The sequence below is a fragment of the Eubalaena glacialis genome, chromosome 4 (assembly GCF_028564815.1).
Source record: "Eubalaena glacialis isolate mEubGla1 chromosome 4, mEubGla1.1.hap2.+ XY, whole genome shotgun sequence".
NCBI lineage: Eukaryota > Metazoa > Chordata > Mammalia > Artiodactyla > Balaenidae > Eubalaena > Eubalaena glacialis.
The window spans coordinates 98,916,924-98,939,264 of NC_083719.1; the positions used below are offsets into that span (position 1 = coordinate 98,916,924).

Sequence of the window (22,341 nt, forward strand, 5' to 3'; positions counted from 1 at the left end):
AGAGTTAAAGTAGCCATGGATAATATGTAAACAAATGGATGTGGCTGAGTTCCAGTAAAACTTTGTTCACAGAAACAGGCAGCAGACTGGTTTTGGCCCGTAGGCTGTAGTTTGCCAACCCTTGGATTAGAGTGTGACAGGATAGAGGAACTATTTTAGATCGGATTGTCCAAAAAGGCTTGATAGAGACCTGAACAAAGTGAGAGAAGGAGCCATAAGGCTAAAGAAACAACTAGCACAAAGGCTGGAGGCCCCGGTAGCTCAGCTTATTGGATACTATAACTGTGAAGAGGCCAGTGGGGAGAGAGGCAGGAGGCGAACAGGGAGAGGTAGGCATGGCTTAGATCACACAGGACCTTGTAGATGTTGGCAAGACAGTTTAGATCTTGTGTGACAGGAAGCTATTGAGCTGTGGAGTGACATCTGATTTTTCAGGGTCATTGTGGCTGCTGAGTGGCTAATTAAGAGTTCTTTTTTAAGATATATTTGAGGTGCTTATATATAAAGATTAAATGTAGGGTTTACAGAAACATTTATATAATTGCTAGGAATATCAGACCTTTGTTGGGGAATGGATTATTCGGTGAATGGTACTGGGCAGTTGCATAGGAAATGGTAGTGCTTTATGTCATTCCATATACCTTAGTCAGTACCATACAGGATGGAATTAAATGTAAAAAAATTAAAGCAGGGCTTCCCTGGTGGCGCAGTGGTTGAGAATCTGCCTGCCAATGCAGGGGACACGGGTTCGAGCCCTGGTCTGGGAAGATCCCACATGCCGCGGAGCAACTAGGCCCGTGAGCCACAATTACTGAGCCTGCGTGTCTGGAGCCTGTGCTCCGCAACGAGAGAGGCCGCGATAGTGAGAGGCCCGCGCACCGTGATGAAGAGTGGCCCCCACTTGCCACAACTAGAGAAAGCCCTCGCACAGAAACGAAGACCCAACACAGCCATAAATAATAAATAAATAAATTAAAAAAAAAAAAAAAAGAAAGTGAGTGCCATGTTGACTAGTGTATTTATTAAAAAAAAAAAAAAGCAGAAGCAAAACTCAATGAAAACCTAGGTGTTTATTATTCTTAGTGACAGTCCTTAGAGAAGTTCTAATTTAATATTAGGGGTTTTCTAAACTCATTTGGCTCAATTACGTTCTGCCTCACCTCAGTGCTATCTGTCATCACTAGTCTTCAGTTATCAAAGACCTTATATCCCAGTGTACAGTCTCTCTCTCTCTCTCTCTCTCTCTCTCTCTCTCTCTCTCTCTCTCTCTCTCTGTCTCTCTCTTTGCATCAACTCTTGTCAACCTTGATGGCTTCCTTCAGGATTTGTAAAAGTGACTTCTCTAACAGATGACTCTTAGTTTATTGATATTATTTCTAATTATCTTTTACTCCATTCTACATCAGCTTTTGTCTTTATTGGCAGCATAAAATGTACAACTTCCAGTATCTGTTTCAAAACGTCACCATTTTCCAACACCCTCACCTCCAGTTTCATTAACTTGTTTTGTTATTCCTGCTACTGCTGTTGAGCTTCACAGAGACCTCCAGTTTGTTGACAATACCACTTTCTATCCATCAGCTCCCTTCTGTCTTCTCTTCTTGTTCAGCTTAGATTCCATGGTCCATCAGAGTATCTCCCTTGAAAATACCCTCACCTCCCTTGTACCTCTCTCATCTTATTTGCCTGGAAAACTCCACCCTATTTTAACCCTACTCTCTGCCATCTTTGCATCTGTACCTGAATAGATGAAGACGCCAGGAGAAAAGCCATACAACTAGACAAATTGGCTTCCCTTTAAAATTTTGATTACAAGTCTCAAATAGTCTCTACACACTGTCTAGCAATCTTACTGTGATTTTCCACTAAGCCTCCATTCCTGTTGTCTGAGATGAGTATTTCATACCTGTCTTCTCAAAACTCCCCCATGCCTACCTCTCTTTCATTTTCAGCTGATGACCTTTCTCATGTTCTTTGGGAGAAAAAAAAGACTTTCAAATGAAAATATTCACCTTCCCATCACCAGATCTATTTTGTCAGCATCTGCACCTGTCTTCTTTTCTTCTTATACATTACATTGAAGGAAGTCTCCCTCTTCCTGTCAAAGACTTCTTTACTTCTCATCCAGGTATCTACTCAAAGTCATTGCTTCTTCTCCTTTCCACTTTTTTCTGCACCATTCTCTCCCATTCTACTATATAATTGTCCCACAGCATAGAGGCAAGCTAACATCTTGATTTTAAAGCAAACACTCTCTCTTGATATCAGATCCCCATCCAACATGCCATATCATTTCTCTGTTCCTTTTCACAAAAGAATTGTCTAAACCAGCACTGTTGAATAGACATATAATGTGAGCCACATAAGTAATTAAAAATTTTCTAGTAGCCACATTAAAAAAAGGTTAAGAATAAACTCAAAATGGCTTAAAGACTTGAACATAAGACATGACACCATAAAACTCCTAGAAGAGATCATGGGCAAAACATTCTCGGACATAAATTGTTCCAATGTTTTCTTAGGTCAGTCTCCCAAGACAATAGAAATAAAAACAAAAATAAACAAATGGGACCTAATCAAACTTACAAGCTTTTGCACAGCAAAGGAAACCATAAACAAAACGAAAAGACAACCTACAGAATGGGAGAAAATATTTGCAAATGATGCAAGCGACAAGGACTTAATTCCAAAATATGCAAACAGCTCATACAACTCAACAACAAAAAACCAAACAACCCAATGGAAAAATGGGCAGAAGACCTAAATAGACAGTTCTCCAAAGAAGAAATACAGATGTCCAACAGGCACATGAAAAGGTACTCCACATTGCTAACTATTAGAGAAATGCAAATCAAAACTACAATGAGGTATCACCTCACCCTGGTCAGAATGGCCATCATTAAAAAGTCTATAATTAACAAATGCTGGAGAGGGTGTGGAGAAAAGGGAACCCTCCTACACTGTTGGTGGGAATGTAAGTTGGTGCAGCCACTGTGGAAAACAGTATGGAAGTTGCTTATAAAACTAAAAATAGAATTACCATATGATCCAGCAATCGCACTCCTGGGCATATATCCCGACAAAACTATAATTCAAAAAGATTCATGCACCCTTATGTTCATAGCAGCACTATTTACAATAGCCAAGACATGGAAACAACCTAAATGTCTATTGACGAATGGATAAAGAAGATGTGGTGTATACAATGGAATACTACTCAGCCATAAAAAAGAATGAAATAATGCATTTGCAGCAACATGGATGTAACTAGAGATTATCATACTAAGTGAAGTAAGTCAGAAAGAGAAAGAAAAATACCATATGATGTCACTTATATGTGGAATCTAAAATATGACACGAATGAACCTACCTATGAAATAGAAGCAGAATCACGGACATAGAGAACAGACTGGTGGTTGCCAAGGGGGAGGGGGTTGGAGGAGGGGTGGAGTGGGAGGTTGGGGTTAGCAGATGTAAGCTATTATATATAGAATGGATAAACAACAAAGTCCTACTGTATAGTGCAGAGAACTGTATTCAATATCCTATGATAAACCATAATGGAAAAGAATATATTAAAAAAAGAATGTATATATATGTATAACTGAATCACTTTGCTGTACAGCAGAAATTAACACAACACTGTAAATCAACTATACTTTAATAAAAAAATAAAAATAAATTTAAAAAGATTAAAAAGAAACAGGTAAAATTAATTTTAATATATTTTATTTAACCCAATACATTCAAATATTTTAACATGTACAATATTAAATATTAATGGGACATTTTATATCCTTTAAAAAAATCTTTAAAATCCAGTGTGTATTTTATACTTATAATACATCTCAGCCAGAGCTAATCATATTTCAAGTACTCAATAGCCGCATGGGCCAGTGGCTACTTTAGTGGGCAGCAAAGGTTTAAACATTCTGTCTTGACTGCTCTTCTGCCTTCTCTTATCTGACTTTCACATCTGTTACTCCACTGATAATGTTTTTGTGAAGTTCTTGTGATGACCTATATTGCTAAATCCAGTAAATGTTTCTCTATCTACATCTTTCTCAGCCTTTCAGTAGCATTCAACTCAGTTAACCACCAACTTCTTGAAATAATCTTATCCCTTGGCTTTCATGATGCCTTATTCTCCTGTTTTGCTTCCTCCACCTTTGGCTCTTCCTAATCTCCTTTGGTGTCTTCCTCTTTTACCCCCAACTGTTGAGTTTTGGTGTTTCTCAGGGCTCATTTCAGGGCTCCTCTCTAATTAACACTCTTCTTAAATGAGTCCATCCATCCTGTGGTATTTAGAGCCATCTACATGTTGACAACTTGCAGATTTAAATGTCTCTCTCAGTCATCTTCTCTGAGTTCCGTAGTGGTATAACCAGCTCTTCACTTGTGTCTCTGATGGCACATCTTACTATGTCCAACTTAGAACTTGTGATTTAGTTTTCTCCCCCATTCTTTTTGTTTTCAGGAAATGGCACCATGATCTATCTACCCAAATTAGTATGCTCAGTAATGTAAGAATTGTCTTGGCTTCCTTCATTACCTCTGTATCCTTTTTATCCTTAATCCTGCTTGTTCTTTCTCCAGAACGTATGTTGAGTTCATTTTCTTCTCTTCATCACTAGGGTTATCATCATGATCCAAGCCTCCATCATCTCTCACCTGGCTTCCTAACTGGTCTTAGTGCTTTTAGTCTTGCTTTTCCACCAATCTGTTCTCCATACAGGAGCTGGAGTAATCTTTTAAAAATGTGAATCAGATTATAGGTCATTCCACCTGATAAAAACCTCCAAGGTTTACTTTTGCACTTGGATAAAATCCAAACTACATATTATTATATTGTATGTGAAGTTTCCCTTGCTTATCTTCCCAGCTTCATCCCGCACTGCTTGCCTCATAACTTACAATGCTAATTCAACTTACATTGCCTCTCCTCTTAGTTCCTTCCCATCAATTTTTACCCCTTCAATGTCTATTTATTTGCCTTTTCTGGAATTTCTATTCCCATCTTTTTGCATGGCTGGCTTTGTTTCATCCAAAGTAGTTCCCTCCTATTATATTATCTAAGTAGCCTCCTTCATAGCATTTATAACAGGCTTTAATTACTTGTTTACATTTTACTTTTTGACTCCCCTACTGTAATGTTAGCTCCATGAGAACAGGGAGAGATGTCTCTTTCCTAGCATAGAATATTGCCTAGTGTACTGTAGATGCTCAATTAATACTTGAGTAGATTAAAGCAAGGATAGAAATAAGGAACATAAGCTCAATAGCAGTAGTTTAGGCTATGTAGAAATTAAAAACTTCTGCATGTCAGACTCCATAAGATATTCCATAAACCTGGGGAAAAATAAAATGATGATACATAGTATATTGGTGTTAATAACCTATAAAAATTCTGGACAACACTAAGACCTCAATATAAAAAATGGGCAAAAGACATGAACCAGTAATTAATGAAGGAAATAGGTATGACTAACATACATGAGAAAAACTATTAATTTTTCCCAGTATCTAAAACATGCAAATTAAAGCATGTCATTTTTGCCTCAGATTTTCAAAGATTAAGAAAACCGTATTATTAAGGTTGGGATAAGAGGATTCACACGTAGCTAGAAGGAATATTAATTTAACAGTCTTTCTGGAAAGCACTATGGCAGAGTTTCACTGACTTTCTTCCTTTATGGCCACTTACTGTCTCAGCACTTTTTGCGTGGCACTCCTAGGCCAAAAGAAATACCTAATGGTTCAGTTTATTAAGTAGTTAGATCCAAACAAGAGTAGTTTTCATGTTGTGTTTGACCAATGTCACTATGTTTCCTTCAAAAATTTTAAATATTCTGTAGTCTCTGTTGGAGTTTGGTGTGGTGCCCCAGTGCACTGAGGTGCACAGTTTGAAAACTGTAGTGATGTGGAAGCATGGTCAAGAAACTTATTTAAGAAATGCCATGATTTAGTAATTCTTCTTCTAGGAATCTATCCTAAGAAAACAGTTAGATAGGAACAAAGATTTATGTACAAAATTCTTCCACTCAAATAACAACCATCAAATATTGGTATATTTACTTCAAGGAAGTTGGTGTTTTTATTTTAGGTTGTAAGTCCCTTTCAGACTGTAGCACCTGGCAAGCCCATCTAAGAACTGACTCTGCAGGAGTCGCAGACCGTCATTTCTGTAACTGCACAGTGAAAGCTGTCTTAGTTTTAAAATTCCAGTCTCTAGTTTGAATGCTTAGCACTTGAACCTGATTGAATGAAATTCTCCTGCATTATTTTTGGGATAAAAAGTTTAAGCAGTTTTTGCTTTTCCTCCAGTTGGTAAGGATTCGCTTCTGAAATTAAGTTGCTGCTAGTTAATAAGCAGGAGACGTTATTAAGCAGAGAACACCCATGTTTAGTCCTGGCCCACTTTTTGTTGGCTCTGTGGCCTTGAGCAGGTTTTTAAGCTTTTTGAATTTCTTTTTTACTGATATGCCCACTTCAGGTTGATGGCTGTGCTTCTCAGGTGATATTTTATTTGTGAGGCTGCTTTGTAATGTTACGTATACATGGATATTACTATTTTTTCAATCTAGCTAAAAATCTAGAGACTTCTTTTTCACTTCATGTTCCGTATGTTATTTTCTCAGTAAGCTGTATTGTGTTTTATTTTTATTTTACTGATAGGGAACTTGACACCAGGGGAGAACTTGCACAAGTTTCTATTGTCAGGTCAGGAAAGAAGTGGTACAGGAGCTCTTAGTGTTTTAACATTATAGTCTTTTGCTTGGTAATAATGAGCTTAATAGCTCCTTCCACATGTCAAATGCTAAGCTAAGCACTTTTCACACTGTTTCATTTAACTCATACAACAAAGCTGCTATTTAGGTGCTGTTGTCATGCCCTTTGTAGATAAGGAGGCCAGAGCTCAGAGAGGTTAAGTAATTTGTCCAAGCTCACCTTGCATTTAGTGGCAGAGCCTAGATTTTAACCCAGGCATTCTGATGCTACAGCCCAGGATCTATTCACTACTTTGTTACACTATCTTATTTTGCCATTATATGGCCTTCTGTTTCATGAAGATATAATAAATATTTTAAATCTTTTAAAAGTTCTGAACTGAATGTTTTTATTGTTAGTAATACAGTAAAGCCTTTTATTCATATGGTCTCAAATTCACATTTAAAAACATAGACTAAAGCCAGAAGCATAGGTTGAAGCAGAATTCCCAGATCTGTCAATTCAGATAAATTATTCTATCATTTTCTAAAATACACAAGGAGTCTTTACTTTTTCTTAGATATCTAAAAATATGGGTGTTACTATAATCATTAAACTATCATTGCTGGATAAAAGTTGCCTTTGTTGTCCAGAGTTATTAACTCAATTGTATTCAGTCTAAGCAATGATCTTTTTAAAAAAGAAATACAGTGTGACATGGTAAAGGTTGGTTCTCTCTTTCCCTCTCTCCTTTCCAGGCATTCTTTAGTGGCAGACTGAAGGCCAGAGGGAACATCATGTTGAGCCAGAAGCTTCAGATGATTCTTAAAGAATATGCCAAGCTCTGAAGGACATACTACGTTATTAATTACAATAGAAAAATTAAATACTCTCTTCAACTAAATATGCAAAAGTGATTTAGCAAAAATGGTCAAAATTAAGATACAGGGGAAATTGCTTAACATTTTCAGATTACAGATAACTTTTCAGATGTTCATTTTCTACTAATTTTTCATGTTATTACTTTTACAAGGAACTGTAAGCTGGCACATGATTATCCTTCTGTTCTTAGACCTATGTCTTCATAATAAAGTTTTGCTCAAGTCCAATCTTTTTAGAATTATGATGGCATTTATAAGTTGTAAGGAAAATGAAATGAGTAGAGGCCACTTTGATGCCTTTTACAGTTTGTTTTGTTATTTTCTCTTCTCTTTATTGATATCCCAATTTTAACATGAATTTTCATATATTTATTCATTTTCATACTTTGCTATGATAGATAGTGTTCTGTTTTAAGGCAAGATAAAGGTCTTTGTGTTTTCAAATAGTTTTCTTTCTTCTCTCTTCGCTTTTGCTGGAAATTCTTTACTTTCATAGAATGCTTGGAAATCTACCAAATACATAACTTTCTTTTTTTTCTTTTTTTAAAAATTTAACTGTAGTTGATTTACAATATTATGTTAGTTTCAGGCATACAGCTTCAGATTCTTTTCCCTTACAGGTTATTACAAGATATTGAATATAGTTCCCCATGCTATACAGTAAATCCTTGTTGTTTATCTATTTTATATATAGTGGTATGTATATGTTAATCCTGTGCTCCTAATTTATCCCTCTCTCTCCCCTTTCCCCTTTGGTAACCATAAGTTTGTTTTCTATGTCTGTGAGTCTGTTTCTGTTTTATAAATAAGTTGATTTGTATTATTTTTTTAGATTCTACATATAAGTGATATTATATAATATTGTCTTTCTCTGTCTGACTTACTTCTCTTGGTATGATAATCGCTAGGTCCATCCATGTTGCTGCAAATGGCAATATTTCATTCCTTTTTATGACTCAGTAGTATTCCATTGTATATATATTCACATCTTCTTTGTCCATTGATCTGTCGACGGACATTTAGGTTGTTTCCATGTCTTGGCTATTGTGAATAGTGCTGCTATGAACGTTGGGGTGCATGTATCTTTTCCAGTTAGAGTTTTCGTCTTTTCCAGATATATGCCCAGGAATGGGATTGCTGGATCATATGGTAACTCTATTTTTAGTTTTATAAGGAACCTCCATACTGTTCTCCATAGTGGCTGCACCAATTTACATTCCAGCCAACAGTGTACAAGGGTTCCCTTTTCTCCACATCCTCTCCAGCATTTATTATTTGTAGACTTTTTGATGATGGCCATTCTGACTGGTGTGAAGTGATACCTCATTGTAGTTTTGATTTGCATTTCTCTAATAACTAGTGATGTTGAGCATCTTTTCATGTGCTTATTGGCCATCTGTATTTCTTCTTTGGAGAGCTGTCTATTTAGGTCTTCTGCCCATTTCTCGATTGGGTGGTTGTTTTTTTTGTTGTTGAGTTGTATGAGCTGTTTGTATATTTTGGAAATTAAGCCCTTGTCGGTCACATCATTTGCAAATATTTTCTCACAGTCTGTAGGTTGTCTTTTCATTTTGTTTATGGTTTCCTTTGCTGTGCAAAAGCTTGTAAGTTTGATTAGGTCCCATTTGTTTATTTTTGCTTTTATCATAAATGGAGTTTTTATCATAAATGGATGTTGAATTTTGTCAAGTGCTTTTCTGCATCTATTGAGATGATCATATGATTTTTATCCGTACATTTTGTTAATGTTTGGTGTGTCACGTTGACTGATTTGCAGATGTTGAACCATCCTTGAATCCCTGGGATAAATGCCACTCGATCATGGTTATAATCCTTTTATGTATTGTTGAATTTGGTTTGCTGATATTTTGTTGAGGATTTTTGTATCTATGTTCATCAGTGATATTGGCCTGTAATTTCCCTGTGCCATTCTTGTCTGGTTTTGGTATCAGGGTAATATTGGCCTTGTAGAATGAGTTTGGAAAAGTTTCCTCCTCTTCTAATTTTGGAAGAGTTTGAGAAGGATTGGTATTAATTCTTCTTTGAATGTTTGGTAGAATTCACCTGTGAAGCTGTCTGGTCCTGGACTTTTGTTTGTTGGGGGATTACTAATTCAGTCTCCTTACCAGTAATTAGTCTGTTCAGGTTTTCTATTTCTTCATTATTCAGTCTTGGGACATTGTGCATTTCTAGGAATTTATTCATTTCTTCTAGGTTATCCTATTTATTGGTGGTATTCATAGTAGTCTCTTGTGATCCTTTTAATTTCTGTGATATCAATTGTAACATTTCCCCTTTCATTTCAGATTTTATTTGTTTGTGTTTTCTCTCTTTTTTTCTTGGTCAATCTAGGTAGAGGTTTGTCAATTTAGTTTGTCTTTTTAAAGAACCAGCTCTTAGTTTCATTGATCTTTTCTATAGTTTTTTTAGTCTCTGTTTCCTTTATCTCTGCTCTAACATTTGCTATTTTCTCTCTTCTACTAACTTTGGGCTTCATTTGTTCTTCTTTTTCTAGTTCCTTGAGGTGTGAAATTATGTTGTTTGAGACTTTTCTTGTTTCTTAAGATAGGCATTTATTTCTATGAATGTCCCTTTAAGAACTGCTTTTACTGCATCACATAAATTTAATTTAGGGTGATTCATTGTTATGCCAGTTGAATTTTAAAAAACCAAATGGCAGTCTTTTAATGTTTGTCTTTTATAATTGTGCTTGGAACAGCTTAATGTCCTTCCAAATAGAAATAGCATAGTAAAGTTAATCAAATGCCACTACATATTAATGAATGGAATGGTTGAATATATACCCTAGATGCTTAAAGCATATTAAGAAAGTGACCTTTTAATTACCTTATTAACCCACCTCTGTCAATCTTAATGGTCAGAGAGCTACTGGTATCCAGATTTTGTAGCTTCTTATTAGTCCTCATGCTCCTTAACCTTTTTGTAATATTTAATATTACACCATGTTGTGTACCATCATGCTGAGTGCACCATCCTTTTTAATTCTTTATTTCCCTTTTATTCTCCGGTGAGAAATATTTTACCTTCTTAAATGAACCTATGAGTTAATCTCCCTGACTTCTGCTTGTCTCTTTGGTAATTTCCTCTGTCTACCTGTCTTTACAGAATTTTTGATTGAGGTTTCAGCCCTCTCCACTTTTTGATAGGTGTTTTCTTCCTGGGTGATTTCATTAACTGCCTTATCTTCAACCATCACCTGAGTATTCATAACTCTGAGTCTATTATCTTCAACTCTGATCTTGCCATAATTCCATAGTTCCACCCACAGTGCCAAATGGTTACTAGACTGTTGTCATATATAGTTGACCCTTGAACAATGTGGGTTTGAACTGCATGGCTCTACCTATACTCAGGGTTTTTTTCAATAAATGCATACTACAGTACTATACCATTTGTATAGTTGGTTGAATCCACAGATATGGAACCACAGATATGGAGGGCTGAGGGCCCACTCTAAAGTTATATACAAATTTTCGAATGCATGGAGGGTTGGTGCCCTTAACCCCCTTATTCCCATTGTTCAAGGGTCAAGTGTAGTTACTGCAGATACATGTTCAAAATAAACATGTGATCTTCCTCTCCACTCCTAAATGTGCATCTTTTCTTATTTTGTCTTAGTTAAGAACATCACCTTTTGCTGAGTTAAACTAAGAAACCAGAGTTATCCTTGACTTTTCTCTTCCTCACACCCCATATCCAGTCCTTCACCAACTCTTATCACTTCTATTTCCTGAATATTTAAGGTTTTTACTCTATGCCACTCCTACCCAGGTACTTGTACGCTAGTACCTCATACTTGATAGCTCATTTTAATGGCTTTCCGACTGCTTTCCAGTCTTTCATTACCACCCTCTTGCCACCCACTTCCCTGCAGCCTCCAGAGGTTAACACATCTGAACATGTGACTTCCCAACTTAGAAACCTGCGATGATTCCTACTTGGTCATCTTACTGTCAGACTGTTCAGCGTGGTTCAAGTTTGCATCATTTGGGATTCTTTCAGTGGCAAGTAATAAAACCAATTCAAATTGGCATAAGAATTTTTCATATAACGGAAAAAAGTCTAGATGGGTAGGACTGGCTTTGAAGGGAAATCATTGAATGAGTCAGCGTTCTCCAGGCCATCTCTCTGCCCGCTTTATCCACAGGCTCCATGTGGTAACCACCCTGGCAGCTCCGAGTTATTCTCCTTGTGTTCACAAGATGGCAGCCAAGAGGTACAGCCTCATAGTCGCATCTCAAATCAACCAGCAGAAGAGAGACCACTGGGTTCTCCCAAAAGCCCCAGTGAAGACCTTATCTGGTCTCACTAGCTGTTATTGATTGTAAGCCAATCCCTGAACTCATCACTGTAGCTAGAGATTGTGGGTATGCTAATTGGCCTGCATCTATACATGTAGCAAAGGATAGTGTGTTGGGGAGCCCCAAGACTTTCCCCAGATTTGGTGATTTGTCAGGAGGACCACAGAACTCACCATATAGTCATACTTATGACTTATGAATTTGATTTATTATATCAAAGTATACAAAGCAAAATCAGAAAAGGGGAAAGCGTGTATGAATAAGTCCAGAGGAAATCAGGTAAAAGCTTCCAAGAGTTCTTTCCCTGTGGAGTCATCCAGGACATGCTTAATTTTCCCAGCATCAAATCATGACGGCATGTGAAATGTCTACCAAGACTCAGTGTCTGAGGTTTTCATCAGGAGACTAGTCACATAGGCGTCTTCTGCCAGAGTGCATACCAAAATTCCAGACTTCTAAAAGGAAAGCGGGTATTTAGCATCAACCACATTGTTTGTGCAGTTTGTGCACAGGGAACCACTCTTCTCAGTGAGGGAACGTTGGGAAACTTCTCAAAATTTTAAGTTCCCAGATGTCAGCGAAGGGCCAGCCTTGCAGGCGAACCTTTCTAAGGACAGCAGTCTCAGGCCTGACACGGTAACTGTTCTGCACCGATAGGATCAGCCCCAGCCAGACCACAAGGCCTGAGGGTGAATCAGCTATGATACCAGAGGAAATTTAGAGTATGGGGAGCCACATCTCAAAAGTCTACCCTAAGGTTTCTTTGCCTTTTCACCTCGTCACCTGGCAAACTCCTCTGTATCCTTAAGCCTCCCCAGCGTGTTCCCTGTGCGAAGCTATTCGTAACCCACACTAGTAGAACAGCCTCTGTTTGCTGCTCACAGGACTCTGTGTGTATATTTTAAAGCAAACCATCTGAGAAAGCCGAATCCTATGTTGGAGAGAAATAGATTTGAATAATAATCTATTTAATAATACTACCCCAACATTAACTTTATCCTTGAAGTCAATAACTATTGCAGCAAAACTAAACGATAATCCAATGCCGTGGAGAAATTCTGAAGTTGAGAAACCTCAAAAGCTGAAAGTTAAGGAGAGTGATTTTCTGAAGAGCAGAAGGTTTTAGGTCAGTGTGGACTAAGCTATTTAAGAGGGGAGAGGAAGGACAATAACCCATTTAAAAACCCATAAATAGGCAAAATAGAAAAACTGCAAGTGTCGATTAAGAATCTAGATTTATATTACATGTGTCTGCAGTATATTGGCTGAAGTTGCCTAGTAAGTGACATATAGCTATCAGGGTTATCGTAGCTTAAAAGATAAAAAGATATCTGAGGAGGTGAAATGTTGAGGCACTAAAATTCAAAATTTGCTCATGGGAGAGCTGTTGATGGCCTCATCCAGAATCCGTCTTTTAGACAGTTTGGTTGCATAACTTTTGAGTCCACAGCTGATAAGAGTCAGAAAACAGAGAAGTAGAAAGCGCCGTGAGTTGGGGCAGTGTTGGCCAGGGGAAGTTTTTGAAGGCAGCGTGGAAGAAGACATAAAATTATGTCTAAAAAGTATCACTTCAAGTGAGTTTTATGTGAAGGGAGATTGAACAGCTCTGTCTTCCTTAGTCTCTTTTGAAGTTACAAGCATGTCAGTAAAGAACAACGATGGGTTAAATCAGCTGTCAGCAAACGTTTTCTGTAAAGGGCTAGAGAGTAGTATTCTAGGCTTTGTAGGCCACATATGGTCTCTGTAGCATCTTCTTTTTTTAAAAACAGCTTTGTAAAAAAATGTAAAAACCTGTCCAAAAACAGGCCAGGGTTGCGGAGGTGGGGAGCGGTGGATATGGCCTTCAGGCATAGGTGCTGAGAGTGCCAGTTTAGAAAACAAAATATTGAACTGTCACCTTTATTTGCTTTAAACAATTATGAAAATATGAATTCATATGAATTATGAAAGTGTGAAAGGCCCTCTCCCACTTCTACACCCAGGCAGGTAAAACCACATGGCACACGCACTGGCTGTGCCCCTACCAGCCACACGATGCATTCCCTGTGTCGGCGAGTGGCACCAACATCTACTCAGTTTTCCAAACCAGCAACTCCAGTATCCTCTTGATCTTCCCTTTTCATCTCCATCAACATTCACGAACCACTACCCTCTATTTAAACACTACTGTTTTAGACATTTAAATTCTTCTGAACTGTTTTCTTAGACAAAGCTTTTAGGGGTAGGATTATTGGGTCAAAGGGTGAAAGCAGCTTGTGACATCCTATACAGCCAAGAGGTTTCATTTGTGCTTATCCCACTTTGGGAGGTGAGGAAAGGAGAGCAAACATGTCAGCACGTTTATGAATGGCGAGTTCTGTCATAAAAAACAAAAGTCTTATACAAGTCAGTGCCTGCGGACTGCAGCAGTCCCTTAGTTCCTAATGTGACTAAATCTTGTATCACCAAGCAAGAGAAAGCAATTGAAGCAATATGACTTAGACCTCTGATTCAAATGAGGTGTCTGTGGGAGTAAAGTAGGCAGGAAGTGCGTACTGCTGTGCGCAGATGCTGGGCCAGGAGGAGCAGGGCCCTGCATCTGATTGGGAACCCGTCATCATCAGAAGATACAGTCCTGTTCACAGACTATATCATAAGAAGGTGGGTAGTACTGTGTGTTTTCAACGATCTGACTCTTTTGCCTTTTTGAATAATCAACTGAAGTTGGGGTTCCATGGCAACCAAGCCTCAGTCCAGAGTGAGCCATCACTTTGGCCCATGTCCCAAGGGAGGACACCTGGGCAGTAAGAGTATTTCACCTTAGATTTCAGATTGGGAGATTAGAGAGAGGGGCTTTTGGTACCACTGCCTTCTGGCCCACTGTCCCCTATAAAAATAGACCTGTCTTCTTTTTCCTCTGCCTGGTAAAGAGTACTCAAGTTTATTGGCCTGTGGAGGTGAGTTAGGACAGATTGGAATAAACCATTTCCCCTCACTCTTCACCTTTCAGCCTAATGTGTGAGCTATTCCAGATATATGGTTTTTGCTACATGTAACCATACTGATTCCCAAATAACAATTTTCAAGCCCACCAATGGATAGTCAGTTAATGACTGTTTATTGAACTCCTAATGTGCACTGGGCATTAAAGATTTAGATGGGAATAAGGAAGAGAGAATATCTGATCTTAAGCAGCTCATTGCATGAGTGAATCCAATTTTATCATTACTTCTTAAGGATTATTATCATTAAAAGGAATTCTTATTCTTTAGCAGATGTTCAGTGGTTTCTCTGGTTTGATTTAAATTGCATTTTAAAATTAATTAGAGAATGAACATTTTTCCATGAGTTGTTTAAGGAGTATGTATTTCTCCATGTGTGAATTGTCAGTTTCTATTCTTTAGAGTTGACAATTGAAAACAAAAAAATTCATTTGACAGATGGCAGTGAAACTCCGAGAAGTTGATGAGTTGTCCCAGGTCATACTGGGAGAGGTGTAAGAGTCAGACCAAGAAACAAACTCACCATCTCCTAGTTTGTGTTTGTTCTACTATGCATTCCAAGCAGTATCTCTAAACATATCTTTCCATCCCTATCTTTTAAGGTAATATGATTTGTCTTAAAATAGACTCCTTAATTAAGGAGATTGGGGCTCTGAGAAGTGCTGTATCTATAAAGCTAGCAGTACTTTTGCTCTGTAACTTTGGAATTATAGAAAATTATCTAACTAAAGGTGAAATAGGAGAAGGCTGGGTATTGTATAAATAATTGGACCAGAGAGGCCAATCTTTGGCATTTTTTGTTTCTAATTCTTGCAGAGTTGAAAATATGCTTCTCACTTGTACCTTATACCTTCTTTCTTTATGTATTAAAGTTTCATTCCCTAAGTGCCTTTTTACAAAACCTTAGGGACTCATCTCTTCTGGACCTCCACCCCTCCTCCAATATCCAAACCAAATATTCTTTGTATTTTTCTGATAAAATCTTGTAGTTGACAAAGTCAACTTCTTTCTTGAATTAATTAGGCTTATAACTATAACTATTATAAAAGAATAATGCTTAGAGGCCTAAGACATGGTCTGTTAACTCCAATTTCCATACAGTAGCTCATCTTTATTCTTCTTTGTATATCTTAAAAGTAAAATTATTACTATTGTAAACATATTGAATTGCTGTAGAACTATGACTTTATCACACAGCCATTTAAAAAAAAAATCCCAAGTTACAAATCTCCAAAATTAAGTTAAAGTGTTTAGTTGATTTTCATTTCATAAATTCAGTGAAAATTAGCTTAATTGCTTATTCAATAATTAGACTACAACAGAAAATATTGAAATTTCATATTCTTTGTAAAGGCATTGAATTTTGTAAATTGTGTTCACTTTAACTCACCTGAAAATCAGTTCGAGACATAGGAAAGCAAATGAAAACTTCAGAAGTTTTTTAAAATTTACTTTATTGAAGTATAGTTGATTTACAATGTTGTGTTAATTTCTGCTGTATAGCAAAGTGATTCAGTTATTCATATATATATGTTCTTTTTCATATTCTTTCCCATTATGGTTTATCACAGGGTACTGAATATCGTTCCCTGTGCTATACAGTAGGACCTTGTTGTTTATCCATCCCATATATACTAGCTTGCATCTACTAATCTCAAACTCCCAATCCATCCCTCCCCACCCCACCTTCCCCTTGGCTACCACAAGTCTGTTGTCTATGAAAAACTTCAGAAGTTATGATAATCAAATGGGTCTGCTTTCATACTCAATTTCACTTTTATATCTCAAAGATTGAGTTTCATCATGATATTTTATTCTACGGAGAACGTTAGAAAGTTATCTGATATAATAATGCATTGATTGGTGTAGTTGAAATAAAGAGATTATCTGTTGCTAAAATGGATTAACTAACATCACAACTCAGGAACATATGCAGGCAACTAGTAATAGCTCCCTAGTTTTATGAGCCCCCTTACATACTTAGGCTTAATTTTATTCCCTTTCTGACTTGAAACAGCCAATGATAAGGAAGGGAATAGTTGCCCTTGGCTGAAAACTCAAGTCCATTTGCTGCTGGTAACTTGCATGAAAACCGGGCAAGCGTCCTCTAGGCTGGTTTCCTAGTTGTTAAGAGCTTGAACTAGGTCATCACCAGAAGGTCTTCTGGTTTCAAGATTTTAGGAGTCTATAAACATTAAAGTTCCAATCTTCCTTTGAAACCAATTATTTCACTTTATCAAGTAGGAATAATATTGTATATAGATGTCCAATGAAAACCAGTGATGAAAAAAGAGAATTGGCATAGTCAAGATGTCAGCAGTCTTGGTGGAAAGAAGGTGGCGGGGGCCCGGGTTTTTCAGCCTCTTTGGTCACCTTTCATTTAATACTTGATTCAAAGAGTCTCCGTCCTGCTTACAATGAGAACTCCCATGTCCCTACCAACATGTCCAAGTATTCTTGGGGAAGGGAGCAGTGGTTAATAGTTTTTCTAGTCATCTTTTGATATAATTTTCTGACTCCATTGAATTAGCAGTCTCTCATCTCTCCTTATTCAGTTATTCCCTTCTTTTTTCATTGCATTGAATCTAAATGCGGAACAGCATTCATTTTTGCTCATATTTTATCCCAAACCATTTACACAAGGTAGTTATGTGTACTAGACCAGGACTGAAGCATTAGGATTAACACAGAGGGTTTACCTCACAGCTTAGCCCAGTAGGCTACTTGTGGAATATACTAGATGCTCTGGTTCTTAGTAGTGCCTTTGCCACTCCCACTGTTGAAAAGCCCCAAATAGGCTGACTCCTCTCACATCTGCCTTCCTTACCTCCCACGTCTCCATGTTTAATAAAGCAAATATACCTAACAGTTTAGCTCTGTTTCTCAACCAGGCCATTGCAGCTCTTTTCACAGCTAGGGATGATTTCAGTGTATATGCCTAAACAAAGATAATTCTTTCTCTAAAAGGAGTTCTGCCTCTCCCTTACAAGTATTTTTTCCTTTGGGGCAAAGTAGGATGGCAAGTTAGGGAGAAGTGAGTAGGGAAACTTGGAGGCAGCTTGGGAAGAGGATGCTGGGACAGGGAACTAGCATCCCTGAGTTGCCCACCAGCTGCAGGACTCAGTGCCAAGGGTTTTACAAGTATTATCCCAGCTAATCATCACGACAAGCCTATGAAGTAGATAATATCATCATCCCTTTTATAAAGACAAGGAGACAGGTTTGGGGAGGTTCAATAACTTGCTCAAGAGCATATAGCTAAGTGGCAGATCTGGGATTTGGATGCAGGCAATCTTTGTAAATCACTATGAAACGCTGCTGCCTTATCCATTATGCCGGCACCCCACGTACATGATTGCATTCTATTCCTGTGAGTTATGTGCAATTTTCATCACTTTTTCCAAAGAGAAAACTTTCCCAAAGTCACAGAGTTAGGATGTAGTGGCACCAGCAATCAAACCCAGCTCACGTCACTAATCTCCTAAGTCTGTGTGGCATGTTGCCTTGATGGCCTTTCCATTTAAAATATTGATATACCTACACTTTTCCTTGGGTTTAACAAGCAGAATTTATAATGATCCCATTAAAAATTTGCCAGGTTTTATAGTAAACATCACAGAGTTGATGCCTAAGGACATTTATTTTCAAAGTTTACAGTGTGAGCAATAGAAAGAATAGGAGAAAGTGCATCAAAGAAGATTAAAGAAAACACTTTCAGATAGTAAAAGTACCATTGGGCAAGAAATACACGCACTTAGGATTGTGAGGTATGGGTATTGTTCTAATTTTGGGATTCCAAACCCATGGATTCTGGTAAGAAACATTTTACCGGGTACTTCAACTTGTCAAAAATAAACGGACTGGCAAGTATGAAAATATGCATTGTCATTTATGTTAAACATTGCAGTGAAAATACTGAATTTTCATTGTCTTTTAAAATTACTGTGCCCACAGAAACATTTTACACATAAAAATTATGGAAATGGTAATAGGGATGTTGAGTCTGTTTTTAAAAATGAGCTTAATAGAGAAATTAAGAGAATTTAAAATCAGTAAAATGAAACATCAGTCAATATCCATCCCACTGGATGCTTGAATTCCATTTTTGCTGTACCTGGCGGGTGTTAGTGCCGCCTTTTCTTGGTTACCTCTAGTGATAGAGAACTCTGTTTTTCCTAAGGCAGGGAGGGACTTCCTTAGGAAAACAGGCCGTGCTAAGTGTTACATAATTGAGTGTAATGATGAAATATGTTTTCTGGTATAATCTGTTGATTTTTGTTTTTGCTTAATGAAGCAGGAGAGATTAAATTCCTCCTGTAGAGTTCAAATTGTTTTCAACAAACTTATGGTTACTGAACGGGAAAGGGGGGTGGGGGAGAGGGATAAATTAGGAGGTTGGGGTTAACATATACACCCCACTATATATAAAATAGATAACCAACAAGGACCTACTGTATAGCACAGGGAACTATACTCAATATTTTGTAATAACCTATAAGGGAAAAGAATCTGAAAAAAATAGATATATATGTATGTATAACTGAATCACTGTGCTGTACATCTGAAACCAATACAACATTGTAAATCAACTGTATTTCAATGGAAAAAAAAGATACATTGTGCAACACAGAGAATATAGCCAGTATTTTGTAGTAACTGTAAGTAGAAAGTAACCTTTAAAAATTGTATAAAAATAAAAGAATTAAAAAAATTTTTCAAAAGAACTAATAAAAATAAATAAATACATAAATACATAAAATCAAGCCACACCCCCAAAAAAACCCCCCACAAACAAATCCTTTTCAAAAGGGAGGGAATATGAACTAAGGGGAACAATGTTAGCCTTGGAGTCAGGAGGCCAATCCCAACTTCACACAATGGTGGGTCTGAGAGCCAGTCCTGTGATTCCTGAGCATCCCTCCTCTTGGCTGTTTTCTTGGTGCATCTCTTGGGGTTGTTTTAAGAGTTAGATGAAAATGAATATGAAATATGTTTTTTTAATAGATCTTTATTGGAGTATAATTGCTTCACAATACTGTGTTAGTTTCTTTTGCACACCAAAGTGAATCAGCCATATGCATACACATGTCCCCATATCCCTTCCCTCTTGAGCCTCCCTCCCACCCTCCCTATCCCACCGCTCTAGGTCATCGCAAAGCACCGAGCTGATCTCCCTGTGCTATGCAGCTGCTTCCCACTAGCTAACTGTGAAATATGTTTTAATAAGACCACTTTATAGTTCTGTGCTTTATGAGTCATTAAATTGGGAGAGACAGTGCTCTAAATGTAGTCAGATGAGTGTAGAGTTCAGTGGTGCAGGCGCTTTGCTTACTTATACAGGGGTTGTCAGGGCCTGGAGCACTTGCAGGCAAGAGTTTGTCTGTGTGGGGGTGTGGGGTGGGTCCTGGTTGTCAAAGATCTGATGCCAGGAGAGGGAGCATGTGTTCCAGTCTACCTGCAGACGGGTCAGATCTTTCTTTCGGGTAGGAGATGCTCCCAGCTTCCCTTCCCTGAAGCTCTCTGTCCCAGATTCATTCCATCAGCCCCTGGGGACCCCCTACAACATATTGGCTGGTTCCCTTGAGGGCTGAGGTCCTGATCTGATTTCAGCAGGTTGATCATGGCTATGGGACCCCACCCAGCTCTGTTCACTTTTCCTGGGGTGAGACTTTACTCCTCATCTGATGGTGAAGGGCCTGCCCTTATGGGGCAGATTTCTGGGACTCACCCATTACCCATCTGCTTTCTATCATTGCTGGCTTAGTTGTCTCAACCGTATCTTCTGTGTTTTGGATTGGATTCACCTAATACCAAACCATTTCCCAAACATGCCTCTGTTTTCTAAACTTCTGAGGCAGTATGTCTTAGACCTGTGGTTTTCAAAATATGGTCTCTGCAGGCTCTTCAATAAGTGGTGCTGGGAAAACTGGACAGCTACATGTAAAAGAATGAAATTAGAACACTCCCTAACACTGTACACAAAAATAAACTCAAAATGGATTAAAGAGCTAAATGTAAAACCGGATACTATGAAACTCTTAGAGGAAAACAAGAAGAACACTCTTTGACATAAATCACAGCAAGATGTTTTTGACCCACCTCCTAGAGTAATGGAAATAAAAACAAAAATAAACAAATGTGACCTAATGAAACTTAAAAGCTTTTGCACAGCAAAGGAAACCATAAACAAGACAAAAAGACAGCCCTCAGAATGGGAGAAAATATTTGCTAACTAAGCGACCGACAAGGGATTAATCTCCAAAATATACAAACAGCTCATGCAGCTCAATATCAAAAAAACAAACAACCCAATCAAAAAATGGGCAGAAGACCTAAATAGACATTTCTCCAAAGAAGACATACAGATGGCCAACAAATGCATGAAAAGATGCTCAGCATCACTAATCATTAGAGAAATGCAAATCAAAACTACAATGAGGTATCACCTCACACCAGTTAGAATGAGCATCATCAGAAAATCTACAAACAACAAATGCTGGAGAGGGTGTGGAGAAAAGGGAACCCTCCTGCACTGTTGGTGGGAACGTAAATTGATACAGCCACTATGGAGAACAGTATGGAGCTTCCTCAAAAAACTAAAAATAGAATTACCATATGACCCAGCAACCCCACTACTGGGCATGTAGCCTGAGAAAACCATAATTCAAAAAGAGTCATGTACCACAATGTTCATTGAAGCTCTATTTACAATAGCCAGGTCATGGAAGCAACCTAAATGCCCATCGACAGACGAATGGATAAAGAAGATGTGGTACATATATGCAATGGAATATTACTCGGCCATAAAAAGGAACAAAATTGGGTCATTTGTAGAGATGTGGGTGGACCTAGAGACTGTCATACAGAGCGAAGTAAGTCAGAAAGAGAAAAACAAATATCGTATATTAACGCATATATGTGGAATCTAGAAAAATGGTACAGATGAACTGGTTTGCAAGACAGAAATAAAGACACAGATGTAGAGAACAAATGTAGGGACACCAAGGGGGGAAAGAGGGGTGGTGGGAAGAATTGGGAGATTGGGATTGACATATATACACAAATATGTATAAAATAGGTAACTAATGAGAACCTGCTGTATAGCACAGGGAACTCCACTTCGCTGTACAGTAGAAACTAACACAACATTGTAAAACAACTGTACCCCAATTAAAAACAAACAAAAAACAAAAAAACTAAAAGTAAAAAAAATAAAAACAAAATATGGTCTCTGGACCAGCAGTATTCGTGTCTCCTGGGAATTTGTTAGAGAGGCAAGTTTTGGGGCCCAACTTCAGACCTACTGTATCAGAAGCTCTTAGGATAAGGTCTCGCAATCTCCCTCCAGGGGATTCTGATGCACGTTACTGTTTGCGCACCCCGTCCTGGACTGTCTGGTTGCCCTCTGTGAAGGCAGATTAGGCCACTTCATCTCCCCCTCCTCCCTGT

The 22,341-nt window shown here is 37.9% G+C and overlaps 1 protein-coding gene across 2 annotated transcripts in view; it reads left to right on the top strand.

Moving 5' to 3' along the window:
* The window catches only part of HSD17B4 (hydroxysteroid 17-beta dehydrogenase 4), a 150,961-nt gene that overhangs the window by 81,616 nt on the left and 47,004 nt on the right, over positions 1–22,341 (top strand). The window contains exon 24 of one of the 2 annotated variants that reach the window (XM_061189541.1): positions 7,467–7,793. The exons of the other annotated variant lie outside the window; for it this stretch is intronic. Within the exon in view, the coding sequence (XP_061045524.1) occupies positions 7,467–7,556 (90 nt within the window). The 3' untranslated portion in view covers positions 7,557–7,793. Of the gene's footprint in view, positions 1–7,466; positions 7,794–22,341 lie in introns of those variants that run through there. 2 annotated transcript variants of the gene reach the window in all.